General features: G+C 34.6%; 1 protein-coding gene across 4 annotated transcripts in view; it reads left to right on the top strand.

Moving 5' to 3' along the window:
* The first annotated feature begins 363 nt into the window (after positions 1-363).
* CCDC91 (coiled-coil domain containing 91) overlaps positions 364-20,166 on the top strand; it is a 288,403-nt gene continuing 268,600 nt past the window's right edge. For 3 of the 4 annotated variants that reach the window (XM_065886923.1, XM_065886924.1, XM_065886926.1), the window contains exons 1-2: positions 380-409; positions 2,461-2,539. In XM_065886923.1, the coding sequence (XP_065742995.1) occupies positions 380-409; positions 2,461-2,539 (109 nt within the window). Of the gene's footprint in view, positions 410-2,460; positions 2,540-20,166 lie in introns of all 4 variants that reach the window. The other variant, XM_065886922.1, reaches the window with a different exon arrangement.

Raw genomic sequence — 20,166 nt, 5'->3', positions numbered from 1 at the left:
TGCAAAAAGCAGGAAGCATTATTGAATTGAGCCCTAGTGCCAATTTGGGAAAAGCAAATTAAAATGTAAAAGAATATTTTTCCACTCCTGGCGTCTCAACATAAAATGGCAAAATACATGGTTGCTGAAAAAGTCACAGAAATTGTTAATTTTGCCAGAATGGCTAATTTTGCCAAAAAACCTCAGTCTTTTTGTGTTAAAAATACATATGCATATAGTTAAAATATATTTTTTAACCCAAATGAAATAGTTTTAATTTATAAACAAAAAAAAAAATCAAAATGTATATATACCTTTAAGTGAGAGAAGTGTCTTGACATAAATGCCTCTGTGTGTGGGCTTGTTTCAATGTCTTCTGTTTTTCAGGTGCACTTAAAGAATGGATGATGATGATTTTGGTGGTTTTGAGGTATGTGCTGTTATTTACCTTATTTTGCTTATGTAATTGTTTTAACTTTGTGGGATTATAATAGAGTATACTAAATGTATTATTTATCATTGGTGTTCATGATCCTTTCTTGATCCTTTTGAATATAACTCTGGACTAAAAAATGAAATCAAGAAAAATTAAAATATATTCCCTCTGAAAGTTAACACTGATTTATTGTTATTGAACACTTGGTCATGACCATAGGAATGGTTTAAATTGAGGTAGTTAAGTACTACTAGTGGAAGCAGTAAAGAAGAGGTTTGGGAAATTGTCTGCAGATGATTTTGCTGGGATACATGTCTTTTAGGAAATACTTGTGAGAGGAGGGATGAATATTGAAGATCTGTCACACATTTTCATGCTTACACCTGTAATGAGTTGATTTAGTATATTAAGTACACGGCCTTTTGGTGGCTTATAGAGCTAATTGTTTGCACTGTTGGATTATTCTCTTAGGTTTTAGTTGGATGCTTTGTAAGGAAATTGTTAGCTGAAGAAGCACTGTCTTTTCCTTAATCCTTTTCAGTGTGTGTTCGTTTTATTGAAATATTTTGTAACCCAGTTATTTTTATGGAGCCAGTATAGTCTTGCAGGAAAATCTCTGGATTAGGAGTCAGGATGCCTGAGCTCAAGTCCTGGAACTACCATCAAGTGAGCTCTGTGATTTTTGCTTTTTTCTTTTTCTTTAAGAAAGGCCTTTACCTAGTTTGGAACTTGGTGAAAAGGAGATTGTTAGAGATAGGGACTGTAATTAATGACGTTAATAGGAGAAATGAGATATTAAGTATATATCCAGTGCTCTGAATGTCATGAAAGAATAGTGTGAGTTTAGGTTAGGATCATTTTCTCTTCTGTTGATCTTTAATAGCTGTTAGTATGGAGATATTTAGAATATGAACTTACCTGTTTTCTTCATTTCATCTAACACTGTTTTTTGTTTATCACCTTTGTATATTTCCTGTATTTGCTTTAGTATTTTGGGATTTGTTGGGTGACTGAATCTTATTTATGTTACTGAATCTTATTATGCTACTTGATTTATTATATCAGAGAAAAAAGAGTAAATAGTGTTTCTTAGAGTAACAGTTATACTTCAACGTGTATTCAACGGATCTGTTCCTTTTAATATTATATAGGTACAAAGTTAACCAGCCATTCCAATTTAATTACAGTTGTTAGGGTTCTTTCTTTCTGTATACTGTTATAGAAATATGGAAGGTCTCTATCCTTGGGTATATAAACGATGTTTATTTGTCATAGCTTGTGGAGAGTAGCTACTGTATTCTACGTCACTTAGCTCCTGTGGCAGATTGCCCCAATTGACTTCTCCTTGGCTGACAACTCAATGCAGAATCCAAGTTGAAATTCTGGCTCTTTTTTTCAATGATAATTTTGCTGTGACCTGAACACTTAAGAGAGAGAAAGCTCTGCACTGTTACCCACAAACTCAACATTCAGTAATTGACTGCCTCATAGTTTTAAAACTGTTTAATAGGAGGCTTTAATTTAAATGTCAACTTTAGGAATTCTCTAAATGTTGAATGCTAGTAAGTTCAGCTGGTAGATTATTCAAGGATATGGATGAATCCTGTTTCTTTAGGTTGATCTCTTTTTGGTCTTGTGATAATTAATGAAAAAGATTTAGTCTCTAGACTTTTGAAGAAAAATGGTGTATTTTTCTTATTTACATAGGTAAACGCTGTGGTAGTTAGTTTAGAATACTTAGATATAAAGTTCACAAATGAAAATGTGATTAAGGATATATGAAATTAAATTTCATTGGCAGGAGGTATATTTGAGAAAGGAAGGAAGAGTTTTACTCAAAGATATAGAGCACAAACACTGGGGGTAGTCTCTAGTAGTGGGGGGTGGTAGCAATGAAGACTGAAAAGCAATTGAGTATTCAGAGGAAATTTGAAAATGTGTGGGGTATTACAGAGAATTACATTTGCAGAATTGGGAGGCTTGATTGCTTAAATAGCATTTATACTTTTCAGATTTTCTAAAATAATTTTGCATTTGTTTTATAGGCTGCAGAGATTTTCGATGGTGGAAGTGGTGAAACCCAAACTACATCTCCTGCCATTCCTTGGGCTGCTTTTCCTACAGGTACTACTATATAGTAACTAGGAATATTTTTTTCTTATTCAGCATTTTTGCCTTTCTTTTGAAAGCCCCTTTCCTACCTTTTCACTTTGCCTTCTTTGATCTGAAAAATGGAATGCCCCAAATTTAACATAGTTTTTTCCGTAACAAATTATGGATTGAGTAACAATTCTGCAATGGTGGCTTGAGGCATGATTCCAAAAAAGATATCATGAACATTAAATAAAATTAAAGTACAATTGACATTTCCAAATTTGTCTTTGTTTTAGTAAGGTGAGGTGCCAACTAATTTTTTTAGAGTGTCCATTTCATTAATTAAAGACTCCTTCTTAATATTCTAAAAATATTATAAAAATGTTTTGTCATCCCCAACAGTATTTAAATTTAGACGTTTTTCTACAGGAAAATCATTCAAAAATAGTAAGAATTAAGCCATCCAGGAAATTAAATACCAAAATAAATTCCATTATTGTGAGGTATTTTATGGAAGACCTAATGTTCAGTATTAATATAATTCTGTCTAAATAATACTTTGCATTTTCTTTTTGTTCTGCTCAATCATTGTGAAGTCAGGAGTCGAAGATGAAAATACCATTCTTCAACAGCTCTGCTTCATCTTAGATTATTAGAGTTATTCATTCTACAAATATTTTTCCAACACTTATTATGCATGAGACACTGTGGGGACATGTCCTTTACTTCAAGGGCAGGCACATACATATTTGTAATATGAAGCAGATTTGTGATTTGGGAAGAATGATGATTTCGTCATCCATTCGTTTAGCAAATGTTACTTCATGCCTGGTGTGAGTCAAGTACTGTCCTTGAAGCTGCGTATATATCATTGATCTGGGCTTTGAAGGATGTATATAATTTCAATAGGCAGAGATTGGAACGGGGAAAGATTCTGAAGGGAGAAAAATGCTTGGAATAAAGGTGTAGATGTGGGAAAGAGGATGGCACCATTAGGGTGCTCATTCTTGTTTGAAGGCTCTGAATGTGTTGTTTCCTTTGCCAAGAATTGCTCACCTTGCTTCCCCCTGCCACTCTCTTCCACTCCCTTATCATATAAACTCGTGTTTGTTTTATGTGTCGTTTCTTACTTTAATGTTTCTTCTTCTGGGAAGCCTTCCCAGAGAACCTTCTCATATCTATGTGCACCTATTTTCTGGCTTTCATGTTACACTGTAAGTTTTGTAAGGTACCATGTCTGTTTTTCCTATTGTTATGTCTTAAATGCTGAACATAGTGCCTGGCTTACAGTTGGCCCTCAGTAAATTTTGTAGAAAGAATAAAGAAAAACGAATGAATAAATGAATGAGTGAATAAGTATCTGAATAAATGACTAGACTAGGGTGACAATGGGAGTGGATAGGAAGACTTGAGATAGTGATATTTATATGATGATTTAGGATTTTCAGTGTGCTATTATGTTTTGTTTATTGTAGGTAGGGCAACTACATTATTCCTGTCATACAGATGATGAAATGACAGTTTATAAAAAGTTTTGGAGTTTGATACAGATCACTATGTTTAGGAGTGAAATTTATACTTTCATGTTCTATCATGAAATAAAAATGAAATACTTGCATGTTTATTTTCAGTAACTCTGTTTTTTGAAAGAAGCATCAACAGGACTATCTGACTGACTGGCTGTGAGGGTGAAGGAGGAATCAAAATTGATTTTTAAGGTCACGAGCCTCGGTTCTGGAAGGATGGTATTACCATGAACAGAAACAGAATTTAAAGGAGTTGGTTTGGTGCAGTATGAGGCCTTAATGAATTTGTCTTAGACATGACTATTTAAAGTACCTAGAGTTCAGAGAAAGGTGGGCTGGAGTTCTCCGTTTGGGAGTTTTTCCATTGATATGACAGTTGAAGTTGTAGGAGATCACTGGGGGAAACAACATGTAGAGAGAATAGCCTTAAGTAGAGGAATTTGGATGTCCATAGTTAGAGAACAGGAGGAAGAAAAAGAGACCAGAGACTTGAGAGATAAGGAGAGTAGGGGCTAGTGCAACACAGACATAAGGAGTAGAACATTTCAAAGAAGGCATGGTCGCTGATGTCAAAGGCTGTAGGGAGGTCAGTGAGATTTGAGACTGAGAAAAACCCACAGACAGTCCTAAATGTCATTGAAGGAAATGGTTTCAGCAGAGTAGAAGTTGAAGCCAGATTGGACTTCTTTACTTTGCATGAAAGCAGGAGGAGTGTTTGTTTTCCTATAGTTATTGTGGCAATGTATTAAAGTATTGTATATTGTGAGCAACTTATTATTATATGTCACATCTCTATATATCTGTATATTTGTACGTCAAGTCCTCAAAGCCTAAGGAACTAGAATTAAAGAATAACCCCTCTAGGGTACACACACACACACACACACACATTGTCTCTCCCTCACTGAAAAAATCAGACCTGAAGAAAGTACTCTTTTTGGATTTCCTCAGTGACTTGCAGAAGTGAAGGAAAACAAATCTGGCCAAGAGCTGAAGTTAGTGGCATGTTAGGTGATTGCTCAACAAAAGCAATCTTTCTCCTTTGTTGAATATAGTTTGTCTTCCTCTGGCTGCTGGATTCTGCCTCGGATTCAGGTATTTTGAAATTGTTTAGATAAGAGTGATGTGCACAAGCTGATTAGCGTAACAATTTAATCATTTCCGCACTAAATCCAGAAAAGATAGGAACTCTTTAAGAGATCTAAAGCAGATTCTTTCCAGTTTAAGAAGACTAGTATTCTCCTTTTGTCTGTTTTGCTACCTATACTCTAGCTGTCTGTAATCTATATGAAAAATATTTTTAAGAGATGACTATTAGCCAGATTTTACCACAGCATAAAATCCAAGAAGATTATTCAGAAACATTTGGTTTAAATTTTTAAAGTGCTTTGGGGAGAATAGAAATGTTCATTCTTGGGGTTAAGATAAATGATCGTGTTAAGTACGGAGTGTAGTGGCTTAGCGTGCCTAGTGACTATCCTGCTTTAGGGCTGGTGGTTAGTTGTAGGATGATTTCATAATAGCAACTGGGATAATTTGTCTCTCAGAATGTCTGTTTTTAGCCTTCAATACTGTTAATGAATTGAGGTACCTTGGGACGTGCATTTTTCTGTAATATTAGCATCATTTATGTAGTGGGAACTTTTAAAATACCAGATTATATGCAATGCTGATAATGAAATTAAAAAATTGCCAGTCAGAATAAGTGAAATACTCAGGTTGGTTCTTTACACAAATTATTATCTCTAGGCCCCTCCCTCATCAGAGGTGTGGCATCTAACTTATGATATGTGTCTCTACACTTCCTTTATCAAAGGAGTCGGAGAATGTAAGTGATGAATGAATACGAAATTATGAATCTCCTTTTTTCCTCTTGCCTTTACTCTCAATAAAAGTGTGATGATTATTATTTCATTTCAGTGAAAGCTACTCAATGAGAAGAATTGTCTCAGTCATTTTCCTCCCTATTTCATAGCCTTACCCTCTAGCTTGTCTCCATGGCTATTGTTTGAACCCTGTGAGCCAAACTGTGATCTACATTGTTTCTAGATGATGTCTGTTCCTATCTGTTTGCCATTGCTTCTGGTTGTCACACCTTCCCTCAACTCCTGTCTGCTTAATTGAGTCTTATTTTTTCCTTTAAGAAAAAACATAGTGTTTTCACTGTTTGTTCCATATCTCATAATTGCTCCTCCTTCTGAGCTACTGTATCATTTTTTTCTGCACCATTTGCTTGGCACTTAGCTTATGCCAATTTGTATTTGTTTAAAATTGTGGTAAAATACGTATAACATAAAATTTACCATATTAATTAGCTTTTTATTAGTTTTTTTATTGGAGTATAGTTTATTTACAATGTTATATTAGTTTCTGCTGTACAGCAAAGTGAGTCAGTTATACATATCCACATATCCACTCCTTTTTAGATTCTTTTCCCATATAGGTCATTACACAGTATTGAATAGAGGTCTCTGTGCTATACTGTAGGTCCTTATTAGTTATCTATTTTATATATGATAGAGTATTTTATATATAGTATATAAATATATGTATTATATGTATAGTATTTCATATATAGTCAATCCCAATCTCCCATATATCCCACCCCCCCACCATATTAATCAGTTTTAAGTGTACAATTCAGTATTTTTAATTATATTCACATTGTTGTGCAACTAATCTCTAGAACTTTTTCATTTGTAAAACTGAAACTCTGTAGCCATTAAACAATAACTATCCAATTCCCCCTCCCCTCAGTCCCTGGCAACTATCATTCTAATTTCTACCTCTATGAATTTGACTACTCTGGATAGCTCATATAAATAGAATCATCCAGTATTTTTCTTTTTGTGATTGGTTTATTTTACTTAGCATGATATTCTCAAGGTTCATCCATGTTGTAGCATGTGTCAGAATTTCCTGCCTTTCCTAGCCTGAATAATATTGTATGTACAGGGCACATTTTTTTTATCTGTTCATTCGTCCGTGGACACTTGGGTTGCTTCCTTTGGCCATTGTAAATAATGGTGCTATGAACATTGGTGTACTAATTTGTATTTTTAAAGATATGATTTTATCAGTATGACTTCCATCTCTGAATGTCTACTTTAGTCTAAGCCTTGGAGGGCAGAGACCGTGTTTTAAACATTTTTTAATCAAAAGTACCTAAGTATAGCATTGTGCCTTGCTAATCAGTAATTGTTTCTTGATAATTAATAGAGCAGATTTACTTTCAAGTAAATCTTTTTGCTTATTTTAATTCTTTGAGGGTATTTAAGTAGTTTTTTAATCACAAGTTAGAGGAAGGCAAACTTAAGCTTTCTTTAAAAATTATAGTAATCTTGGAAATCTTAGATAATTATTCAAAGATGGCTAAGAAGCTATTTCCTCTTGGGCTCAGTTAACTTTCCTGGTCATTCCCAATTCAGACAAATAACCTGGGGATAATGGTTAGTAAGAGTAGTCACAGATTCTCAGAAAGAGAGAACAGCTATTTTGCTATTTTTTTCTAATTTTTTCCCTGGTCCTACAGTGTGTAGGCAGATAACAGTAGAGGACAGCAGAAGTTAGACTAAGTTTTAGTTCAAAATATTAGGAGTCTAGAAGCAGCAATAATAGTATCCAGTTCTTTTACCTCCTTTTTAAAATATTATTCTTCTAAACATTTTTCCCAAAGAAAAATCATTCCAGATTTTTCATAGCATGAGATATAAGGAAGTTTTTGAATTTGCTTCTTATAGAACTATATTTTTTAGAAAAAAATTTCTTTTTGGCTAAGAAATCTCTTGTTTTTTCAAAATCATTCTCAAACAATTAACTATCTTTTGTAAATTTTTATAAGACTGGTAATACTCTGCCTTTTAGGAAAGTAACTTTTCGAAATGAATGTCTATCTTCTGATATACATGTTTATATACATACAAATGCAAATGTATATATATATATATATATATCAGAATGTAGACATAAATAGATAGATATTCTCATTTCTTCCTTTTTCTCCACTTTTACCTTCCAGTGCAAGTTATCTTTCCTACCATACCCTTTTGAAAGAAGGACTCTATCTTTACTTGACCTTACAAGTTCTAAGAACATTAGACTGTTAGTCTTAGTTTGGCTTTAGTACATTTTTGATTATGTTTTCTGATTGCAGCAGACTCAGAGTTTCAGAATCCATGATATTTATTTAAATTAATTATTTGCTTGTTTGTTCATTCACTAATTCACTCATTTATCACATGTTTGAAAATATACTGTGTATCAGACACTAAGTGCCATGTGCTGTGGACCAACTTATGCTACTTTTGTGATACTGTATGAAATGTGTCATCTCAAATGACAAGGTGTCTCATGAAATGTAATGTTAATACTAGCAAGTGCTTTTATCAATAACTTTAGTTTCAAATCTGTGATAGAGGTTGCATGAAAAGTATATTAGGTCAGAAAGTGTTGTCATGTTGCCATTGTGTACAGTGTGGGTGGTGCTGTTTTAGAGGCAAATGACTGTTCACTTTTTACTTTAAACTGTATAAATATAAATTGCCTAGAAGGCGAGGTGGGAGGCAAAACCTTGAATATTGTCCTTTCCAATATGTTTCTAAGTTCCTTGCAGCACTACACAGACCACATTAGACTGCATTGACCATCAAAGGGAAAAACAAGTGGTCCAGATAGATACTTTAATCCAAATTAGCTCCTTCAAAACAGCTTATATAGAGGGCAAACTAAACTGTCTTTTCACAAGCCGACCCTTTAGAAGGAATAATGGGAACTGGACCAGCAGATGTTGAACCAAATAACTTAGATGTGGTTCACTTTGCATCTGGAGCTATTTGCATACAAAGCCAACAGGAAAGTTCAAACATTTTTCTCAAGACATTGGCAGAGAGAAACCTGGAAGACAGATGCCTTTTTGATTTCATGGTTCAGTTTTTCCATTCTCCATTCTCCTGGCCAGGAAAACCTAGGACAACAAACCGGCCATTTTGTTAATATCCCATTACTCTCCTTGCTAACCCTGTTTTTCCAGTAGAATCTGTTACACATCTATAAGAGCTCAGAACCTGAGTCCACACATTTTTGTTTGAGAAAAAATTGTGATTTTTTTTTTTTTTCAGATTAATCTGTGGTTTGCACATAGAGGTAGTAAACCGTAACTGAATTCATTGGTCTGATCTATATTTGAGGTAAAATTTGAAGGTGACTTACTCCATATTCACATACTGTATTATATAATAGGCAGTATAGGTAATGTTTGAAAACTTTTGTCGCTTCTACTTTGTATCCACATTGGACATTTTTTGCCAGGACATAAACTGGATTTCCATTGTAGTCTAATAATTTTGTAATATTGTCACACTGGGTATTTGAATGGAAGATTGCCAGATAGCTGCTTTTTGCTACTTCTTGTATTTTTTTCTTACCTCCCAGATTTTTAACTCACCTTTATTTTTTCTGGAGCCAGTTTTTATAAATGATGACTAAGATGGTAACTTCTATAAAGCTGTGAGTTATGGCTGTACATGTAAGTATCAGTCCTTATGTGGGTTTCAGTAATTTATGACAATTTCTGTCTTCATTAATGCATATAATAGGAAATATATTAGTGATATTTATTATGACTTTGAAGATTAGGTTTGTAATGTAGTTTACAGTCAAATATCTCTGGCTATGGAATGAGGAGTTCTGCTTTTTGCCTTCAACTAACTGTGTAACTTCTCTGAAATTCAATTATTTAATCTGTAAATGGAAGGGCTGGACGATATCTAAGCGTTTTTCCAGATTTTGAGTTCCAAGTTTATTTGTAAAATTTTTTCTGATTACAGTGTCTGTAATATGAGTAGCTTCCACTAGGTGAATCATGGTACCTCATTTTAACTGCATGGTCAAACTGACACAGTACTAATCTAATAAATTACATTTAGTCTAAGAACATAGCTGTAAACATAGAACACAAATGTTACTGTGAAGAACTGTAGTACTAAAGAGAAACTTGGTCCCTTTCTATGTATTTTAGTTATTATCAATTACTGTTTAAACTCATTTTTTTCTGGTGTTTTATGGTACAGTCTTTATCTCTTTTATCTGATTCTGAACTTGCTTATTAAAAAGACAATGGTTTGATTTTTAGAATATTATAGAATACAGGTACAAATTTTTAAAATAGAGCTTTGTAGAGATTTTTGCACATTATTAAAAATGATGAAGTCTTGGCCGTGAATCTTTTTTCTATAAGATGAAGGTAGTGCTCTGATTCTTGATGATCACAGTGCTGAGTTAGTCAACACCACCACCACCACCAAAAACTTAGGCTCTGTCTTGCTCAGTAACAGTGTTAAGTCATTGTCAAATGTTCTTATAACAATATATAAATTTCTATATAGCTGCCCTTCTGAATTATGCTTCTTTGGCCTCAGAAAATATACTTTTTATTGTTTCTGACAGCCAGGCAGACATACTCACATGTAGTACAAAAGGCATGAAAGAAAAGGGAAATAATATTAAAGGTATACAGTGAACATTTCTCTTTTATCCTAGTCCCCTAGTCTACTAGTCCTACTCCCCTGATAAAACTTGTTTTCATTTTCTTTTGTAACCCTCCAGATTTCTTCCAGGCATATAAAAATGTAAATGTATCCTCCTCTTCTTTTTACACAAATCATAGTATACTGTATATACATGCTAACACCTCTTGCTTTTTCCCCACCCTAGTAGATGTTGCTACAGGAGTACTTCTAGATCTTCCAGATTCATTTTACTGGTTGCATAGCACTCTTTTGCATGGATGTACCATTATTCATGTAACTAGTTATTTTACTCCCTGTTTTTTGCTGTTACAAGTAACCCTACAGGGAATATTTTTGTATGTATTTTCCGTGAAGCTATTTTAATTTAGATGATAATAGTATATTGTTCCTGTGACTTAATGGAAAGATCAGTTAAAATTAACAAATAGTTCATTTATTAATTTTACTAAAATGAGCACAGGACAGACATGTTCTCTAACTCTAAGTAATGTCATATTTTATATTTATATGGTCACATATAAGACAATGTTGGTCACGTTGAAGGTGATGCTAATTTTATGAGTATGTTGAAAATAAAATCTTTAGCTGACGATGAGCAAATCAGCATGGTAGGTTGAAATACTCTTTAGTTGTCATATTGTATTTTTTTAATGTGTCAAATAATGTTTATTGGAACATTGTTTATAATAGCCTAAACTAGAAACAACCCAAATGTCAACCAAAAGTAGAAAGTTTAATATTTCGGGGTATATTTATATAATAGAATACCATACACCTGGAAAATTAACAAACTACCACTGCACATAAAAACACGAAGGAATCTCATGAACGTATATACTGTTCTCACAATATCTTTAAAGGATCAGTAAGAGGTCTCAGTTGACAAACTGTTCTGTAATTCAGGTCCTAGTGCTAAAATCTGATGTCTAGAGTGTCAGCATCCCTTTGGAGTCATGGAATTCTTGTTCTTCATGAGGATGAGGGCTCCGTGTTTTGGTCAGCGAGCTAGGCTTAAGACCAGTTCATAGTGAGCCCCATGCCTGAATCTACCAAAGGGCAGAAGTCATCATCACCCTGTTTGTTCACTCAGGATGGCATGGGGTAAAGAGTGGGAAGTAGACTTTAGATCGGGGAACTGTGGATGAATGGTGCAGTATGTGACTAGGAAAAATTTCTGACTTAAATTCTCTGAATGGAGGTCAGAGGCAAAGGCCAGACCTGAAGCTAACAGAGCTGCCTATGTCCCTCTCCCCCTTTACAGCTTTACCTCTGAGATTCTTGTTTTAGACTCCTAGGCCTAGCTCTAGCTGGAAACAGTAAAATCTTCTACTGTGGGAATTCTCAAATGGCCAAACTGAGGATTCAGGGGCCCATGGGAACATGACACTGACATGACAATAGGACCAGCATAACCAGAGGTTCTGCCAGATGTGCCCTGCTGTACACTTGGCTCGATGTCTCTGGACTGTTGTCTCTCATGAACACTATTGCTAATATGCGTACTTTGTGCTCACTCAGGTTGAGTTTTCGAGCACTTCTTCCTTCTTTTTGAAGTTTGGGTGTTTGATGTTCTGGAATAGAGTCTCCAACTCTCTGTGCTATTCTGTTCTGTAGACATTGAGTTTCTGGTCCTTCCTCTTTAGGGAGTACCATGATTTCCTGAGATTTTTGAAACTTCTGTTCCTTCTCTGTTCCTGTTCCCTCCTTGTGGTTTTCTGATCCACAACCCACCCATCAGCAAATACTGTAGGTTCTAAGTTTAATTAAACTTGGGGATCTTTTCACTTCTCTCTGCTTCCCTAGTTACTACTCCAGTCAAAGCCACTATCATGTCTTTTCTAAATGACTTCAGGAGTTTTTTCCCACTCTGAGCTCTCTTAGCCCCTTTCTTTAAGTGGCACCCAGAGGGCTGGGCTACAGTGAATACTTAGTAAATGTTGGCTATTTGTGGAATTTGATTTTAAAGTTTAGAAGTGTTTGGGATATTTTCATTCTTGTGGATTCCTGAATATCACAGTATAAAACATTATTTGACTATAATTTTAGAGATTGTAATTTTGACCTGTTATTATAATGTTTCCCTGGATATTTGTATTATTCTCTACATTGAGAACTAAAGGTTGTGCCTGTTATTAGGATATTATCTTGAATAAGTCGTAGAAACTCATTGCGGTTAAAAAATTGTGCATGATTTGGGCATCATTATTGTGTCTTATCAGAGTATTAATCCCACTCTGATTTCCACAATTAATTTATGTGATACAGCCCATATTTGTTAATTTTTTCTTTCTAATTAAAGCATTGCTGAGGTGAGGATCCAATTATTTTTAATACTTTCATTGTGAAAAAAATTTCCTTCATTTAAATTATAATTGGAAAATCTTTTGAGGTTTGTTTTCTTGAATTGAATGTGATAAAGACTCATTTTGTTGTGGACCTCCTCAGATAGATTGTTTTGGATAATGTACCTTTAATAATGGCCAAATAATTTTAGGGTAAATGAAACAGAGATTGCTGAAAGTACTTAGAAATTAGAACAGAAAGATGGTTAAGAATATATTTTAGAACTGTAAATACATAGTGATATTCTTACCTGATCTTAATGCTATAGAAAGTTTGTCTGCCTGACATGAAGGTTTTGATTATTTCGTATCTATCACGTCTGAGGTCAAAATAAAGGAAAGTGGGTAAAAGGTGGTTCAGCTAATTTGGATAGAAATTTTAATTTAATTTGTCAGACATCACAGAGCTGACAAAATATTGTAATAAAATTTCACATGCAGTTTGGTTATTATGAAACCCTTTACCCAGCTAAATAAACTGTTATTTTCTTCTTCAACCATTCCCTTGACATTTATGAACATACAGCAAGTAAAACAAAAGAAAATTTTTGCTGATAGAATTGTTCATTTGTCTAGTGAATAAACAGTTATTGATTTTATCAACCTGTTAGGTTCCTAAAGGGACATTCTATAGTATTTTAATCCCTGGTCTTATGATCTAAACACATATACTTTGTTTTGATGGAATGTTTGATGAAATTTAAGAATTTCATTTCTCCTAAATTTTTAAAGATAGATTAGATTCTCATTTGGTTACCTGCCATTTTGTTTGAAGTCAGGGCATGAGACTATTTACTTTCTACTTCCTTTTGGTTGTGTCCCCCCGCTCCCCATTCAATAAGTATTTATTGTGTACCAAGTCCAGGGGGAACAATGGAAAACAAACAGGATAGACTATGCTATGAATTTGTTAAATTAACATTTGTCAAGTAGAGCACAGGCTGCCTCATGGTGAGTTGCGTTCAGCAACAGACGGCAAGAGAAACTGAAATGAAGAAGTTTATTACCCACAGGTCCTGGAGGAAGTATATGGCATGCCTTGTGGAGCCACATCAGAAGGTCAAGATAGAGTGCAGACGGAGGGTGTGAAAGAATCCAGGGTCTATGCTTTTATTAGGGTCCCAAGGTGGAGGTTTCAGGGGTTCCAGGGCTAAGTCTGGATTGGGCGGTTCATACCAAACGACAGGGAATAGTAAACTCCATGGGGGTCTTATCAAAGGGGTACAAAAAGAAAAGGCCCTGGGGGGCGGGGGAGACTGCCCATCACAAGGGCTGTTGGGGAAGTCATATTAAGAACTTAAATTTGCTTGTGACTCTGTGGGCAGTTATCTAGGGAGTGTGCTTGCCCAAGAGAGCTAGTGGCAGTTTAAGGTCTCTGCAGGCCACTTGGCCAAACAAAATGGGTGTCGAGGCAGCAATACGGTGGAGTAGCTTAGTTAAACTCTCGACATACAAGATATCTGCCTTCACGAGTCCTGCAAGCTTGTAAGGTGCACAAAAATTAAATAATTACAGATAATTATTTAATTATAACTAAGATATCTTTTTTAAGCGTAGATACAGGGTATCAGAATAGTAGAAACAGAGAGTGAAGTGGACATTGCATTATAGCTGGGAAGTATATCAGACCACTGTCTGAGTCCAAATAGGGGTCAAAAGGCCCCCCCCCCGCCAAAAAAAAAAGCCTATAATAGGGAGGCAGGCTTATCTGAAAGAGCTGAAAGCTTTGCAGCAGAGAAGAGGGAGATGGAGAGAACATTTCCTTTTGGGAATGTCAACATTCTTAATTTTATGTTTATTTCCTGATTTTTTAAAATCTCTTTCATGATTGTTATTCTCTTTGCTCTATTTTGTTGGGTTTATTTTTGTATTTTACCTAATTAAAAAAAAATGTTGGGTCTTTCCTGGTGGCGCAGTGGTTGAGAGTCTGCCTGCCGATGCAGGGGACATGGGTTCGTGCCCCGGTCCGGGAAGATCCCACATGCCGCGGAGTGGCTGGGCCTGTGAGCCATGGCTGCTGAGCTTGCGCGTCCGGAGCCTGTGCTCCGCAACGGGAGAGGCCACAACAGTGAGAGGCCTGCGTACCGCCCAAAAAAACAAAACAAAACACACAAAAAAACTGTTGATGCCTATCTCTTTAATTTTAACCTTTGTTTTCAAATATAAGGATTCAAGGATATAATTTCCCCTCTGTTTATTACTTTAGCTGCATCATGCCAGTTTTGATTTTTTAAAAAAAATCCTCCACTTATATTTTCTGATTTGGAGTCTGCATTATTCCTTGAGTTACTTTAAGAGTATTTAATTTCTAAGCATGGGTTTTTTTCTAGTTATTGTTTCTTGATTGCTTTGTTGCTGGAGAAAGTAGTTTAATACAAATTCTTTGTGATTTGATGAGACTTGCTCTGTGGCATAATACTATCTGAGGATGAGCAGCATTGATATCCCCCAGGTGCTTGTTAAAAATACAGAATCTCAGGCTGCATTCCTGACCTACTGTGACAGAGTGTGTGTTTTAACAAGATCCCCAGTTAATTAATGCTTATGAAAATTAAAGTTTGAGAAGCACTGCTGCTCTGGACCTATATAGATACTGTATTCAACAACTGCAGAGTACACTATATGATAGTTTATCTAAATATTAATTTGTAGGAATGTTGCAGTCTCTTTGTGTTGGTGGATTTATAAACTTCTTGTTGAAGCTCTGTAACTTTTCACTTTTTCTATTTTGAGATTCTGCAACTAGGTATATTCATATTTATAATATCTTTTTGGTATATTGAACTTTTTATTAGTATGTAGTCATCTCTTTATATCTGTAGAGTTAGTTTGTGCACCAAATCCATTTTGTCTGATAATAAATACTGCAGCTTTATTTTGATTAGAATTCAACTGGTATTTCTTTTTCCATTCATGTTTTTCAGTCTCTTTGTATACTTATGTTTTTTAGATATGTCATTCATAAAGAGCATAAAGATAGATTTTGTTTGTTTATCCAGCCTGATAGTCCATGTCTTTGAATTGGAATATTTAGTACATTTATATTTTAATGTAATTACTGATGTACATTTTTTTTTTTCCTACTATTCCAATCTTGGCTTTCTATTTGTACTGCCATTTTGTGTTTCTTTTTTCTTTTTTACTTGTTTTGAATTGATTTTCTTGTTTCTTTTTTTCTCATGCTCTACCAGTTTGGAAGTTACATACTCTGCTTCTCTTCTTTTGGTAATTTCCTTGGAAATTTTAACATGCATTCTTAACTTATTAAAGCCTTAAACAAATGAGTATCTTTATCCTCCTCTTGAAAAGTACAAAAAACTGTGAGACATTTGAACCTCAATGATTTCTTCTTGTTATTCTGCTATTTTTTTCTAGTAGTTTTTACATATATACTCAGAATCTGCATATATATTTATATATTTAATATATATTCAACTCTACAAGGCGTTGCTGTTATTAGTGTTTTATGTAGATGAAGTATATTGGATTTACCTGCATATTTACCATTTTTTCTTTATTTCTTCTTGTAACTTAGACTCTCCATCACAAATCATTTTCCTTATGCTTGAGGTGCATCGTTGAGAATTTTCCAGAGAGAGACTCATTGTTGGCAGACTCTCAGTATATTCCTGTTTGAAAATGCTTGTCCCTGTCCTTGTTGGATAGTTTCACCTAGATGTTTCTGAGTTGACAGTCATTTTTTTCCTCTGCACGATGTGATTATTACTCCTCTGTCTTCTAATTTCTATAATTGTTGTTGAGAAGTTAGTTGGTTCCATTAATTACTGCTCCTTTGAGGGTAATTGGTCTTTTCTTTCTGGTTACCTTTATGATTTACTTATTCTTTGTAATTCGTGTTTGTAGTTTCACCGTGATGTAGCAGGTATGGATATCTTTTTATTTACCTTGCTTAGAATGTGATGGGCTTTTTGAATGTATGGGTTGAATCCATGGATTTAAGAAGCGTGATAAGCTACAGATTCAAGAAGTGCAGCAAATGACTTATGGAAAATTGTTAGCCATTAGCTCTTTCTTTTTTTCTTCATTAAAAAAATTTTTTTTAAATTAATTTATTTTATTTTTGGCTGTGGTGGGTCTTTGTTGCTGCACGCGGGCTTTTCTCTAGTTGCGGAGAGCGGGGGCTACTCTTCATTGTGGTGCGTGGGCTTCTCATTGTGGTGGCTTCTGTGGTTGTGGAGCACGGCCTCTAGGCCTGTGGGCTTCAGTAGTTGTGGCATGTGGACTCAGTAGTTGTGGCTCGCGAGTTGTGCACGGGCTTAGGTGCTCCGTGTCATGTGGGACCAGGGCTCAAACCCATGTCCCCTGCACTGGCAGGTGTATTCTTAACCACTGTGGCAGCAGCGAAGCCCTATCTCTTCTGATATTAGTTTTGTTCCATTTTCTCTTTTCTCTTCTTCTGGAACTCTAAAATTAGATAAATGGTAATTTTTTAAAACTCTATCTCTGTGGCTGTTAACCTCTTTTTCACATTTTGACTGTCCTGTAGTCTGATTAATTACAGATGTACTTTTCATTTCACTATGCTTTTCTTCATCATTGTCTAAGCTGATACAAAGCCTATCCATTGTTTATAATTTCAGTTTTCTTTCTTCCTTCCTTTCTCTTTCTCTTCCCTTCTTCCTTCCTTTCTTCCTTCCCTCCTCCCTCCCTCCCTTCCCTGCTTCCTCCCTCCCTCCCTCCCCTCCTACCTTCCTCTCCTCCCTCCCTCCCTTCTTCCCTCCCTCCCCTCCCTCCTGATAGCTCCTGCTGTGTTTAAATTTCTAAAAAAGAGAATATAATGGCATCCACTTTGGGTTTTGGCATATGGCTTTAGATACATATCTCTAAGAATATGTTGTTATCCTAAGTTTCTTTTTAATAGTATATTCATCATATACTACTGGAACAGTAGTTCCAGGATTTTTTTAAATAAAAAATTCTTTACCCATGTATTCTACTTCTTGATGCCTGGTCTTTGCTAATTTCACTGAAAGTAAAAAAAAAAATATTGACATGAAAAATTAAGCAAATGGGCTAGATTCTAACAATTAGTGTGTACATTTGTATATTTTAATGTATTTCAGTCTTGTATCATCACTGTAATATATTTGCTATGACCTAATTAAATATGATGATGTCAAATGTGCTTGTATTAATTTTTTTTTCTTAGATCCATGAACTATAGAAATCATAAATCTATATCCCTTGATTATTTAAGAACATTTGGTATCTTTATATTAATTGAATATTTTATATATGCATATATATATATAGATATATGATTCTTATAATCTTTGAGTTACATTTCTTTAGAAAGAGAACGTATTGTTATTGGTCAAAAAGGTACTGTTTAGAGTTTAAACCTGACGTCATTTTGGATTCATTGGGTGTAAACCAAAGAGATATACTTGTTTCCTAGGTTCTCTTATGGTTAAAGTAAACTTAAACAGGCAATCATACTTAACAAGTGTATAATGAAAATAACTAGTATCTTCTTTCTCTTGATGCGATGGATATGAATATATGATTTTATTACCTCTGGAAAATAGTTCACATTTTCATGTTTCTCTTATACACATTTGTATAGTTCTTTGTGTAGCTCATAAAGTGGTAAACAGCTGGGCTGAGGGATAGACTGTAATTTTTGCTTTACTTAGAGTGCTAAGTCCATCTCTTAGGTTTTTGAGCCTGAATCAGTCTTCTTGGGGCAACTGGATTTTAAAGTTTTCATAGAAGGGCAGTGTTTTTAGAAGGAAGTATAGAAGTTTGGTCAAATTTGGTTTAGAAAAGCTCTTCATTGTTGTGCTTATTGAAAATATTAGCTAAGACTTCTTTGTAGATTAAAAAGAATCTTACATAAGAGTCCATACTATAAACTTTCCTGCATTTGTCTGTTGAAATTTTTATGTATATTTTTATAGCTTAATATATAGTTATTGCATGTGTAATTTAGAGAAATTTCAGCTTTTTGTTTTTAGATTTTAATGTTATAATTATATTTTACTTATTTGCTAAGATTTACAGGAAATTGACTTTCAAAGATATGCTATTAGTTTTCCTAAAGACTAATTGAAGCCATATTTTATAAGCTCATAGCATATACTGATATATGTACAGATTTGGTAAGTAATGTAAACATTTCTATGTAAGACCATGTAAAGTATACATTAACATTAATAAATGTTTTGGAACTAAAAAAGCCTTATGTTCAACTATATTTTTATAAGAAGAAGCCACAAATTCACTTTCTTCATAGTAATTGAAAATTTTAGAGATTTATAAATGACTTACTATGATAAAGGGAATTTCTGATATTCATCACAAGTACTATATATACCATGTCAGTTAAGTTGGAGATTTTTTTTAATGGAGTAATCTGTTTCTGGTATGACAGATGCTCTTTATTTTAGCTTTGTCTTGAAATGACATTGCCTTTTCGTTAATCCAGTTATTTAACTTCAGCAAAAGCTGAGCACAACTGCATTGGTCAGTGCTGTTGGCCAAATTCTTCTGGTTAACGCATCAGCCTCTTTGCCGTTTTCACTTCTATCAAACTAGCTCAGATTTATACAACATCTCATCTGAGCTATTATAAATATTGTCTTAACTGTCCCCTTTCTCTTATAATTCATCTTATACATGGTTTCCAGAAGTTTTTATATAGTGGCATTCAAAACCCCTAAGTTCTTTTGTCTCACTTTCAAGGTCCATTATCTGGTAATGGCCTATGTTGACTTTTCACTCACTGTCACCCTTGACATACCAGTGGTCCAGTAAAACAGAAATTATTTGCTCTTCTCAGCACATTTTCCCAATGTATTGCTACCTCAGTTCTTTGTTCTAGTTTTACTTTCCAGCTGAAACATTCCTCTCCATCTCTGCAGGTTCAAATCACCCCCTTCCTTCAAGGCCTGGTTTAAATACCTTTTTCTCCACTGAGTTTTCCTCAATCACTTTTTCAACACCCTCAATTCCTGCCAAATGTGGAAGTGACCTTTCTTTTCTATTAATTACTGTTTTGTTTTATCTGTGGATTTTTCTGTTACGTATTCTCTCTAAGGTTGATGGTTATGGTGCTGTGTACCCCAGGTTCTTTCCTACTTCTCTAAACCTTCCTCTTGGCTTCTTTACTTTATTATTATCTTTTCTCTCCCTTCCTCTTAAAAATTGTTTTCTAGGGTTTTATCCTTGACTTTTTCGTTTTTTCACTGATGAAACCTTTCAAGTGAGGATATCCAAGTTTGTGCCTTTACTCTTGCCCT

This window comes from Phocoena phocoena, chromosome 11 (genome assembly GCF_963924675.1).
Source record: "Phocoena phocoena chromosome 11, mPhoPho1.1, whole genome shotgun sequence".
Taxonomy (NCBI): Eukaryota; Metazoa; Chordata; class Mammalia; order Artiodactyla; family Phocoenidae; genus Phocoena; species Phocoena phocoena.
The sequence above is the reverse complement of the archived record's forward strand: the minus strand, read 5'-3'. Positions and strand labels throughout refer to the sequence as shown.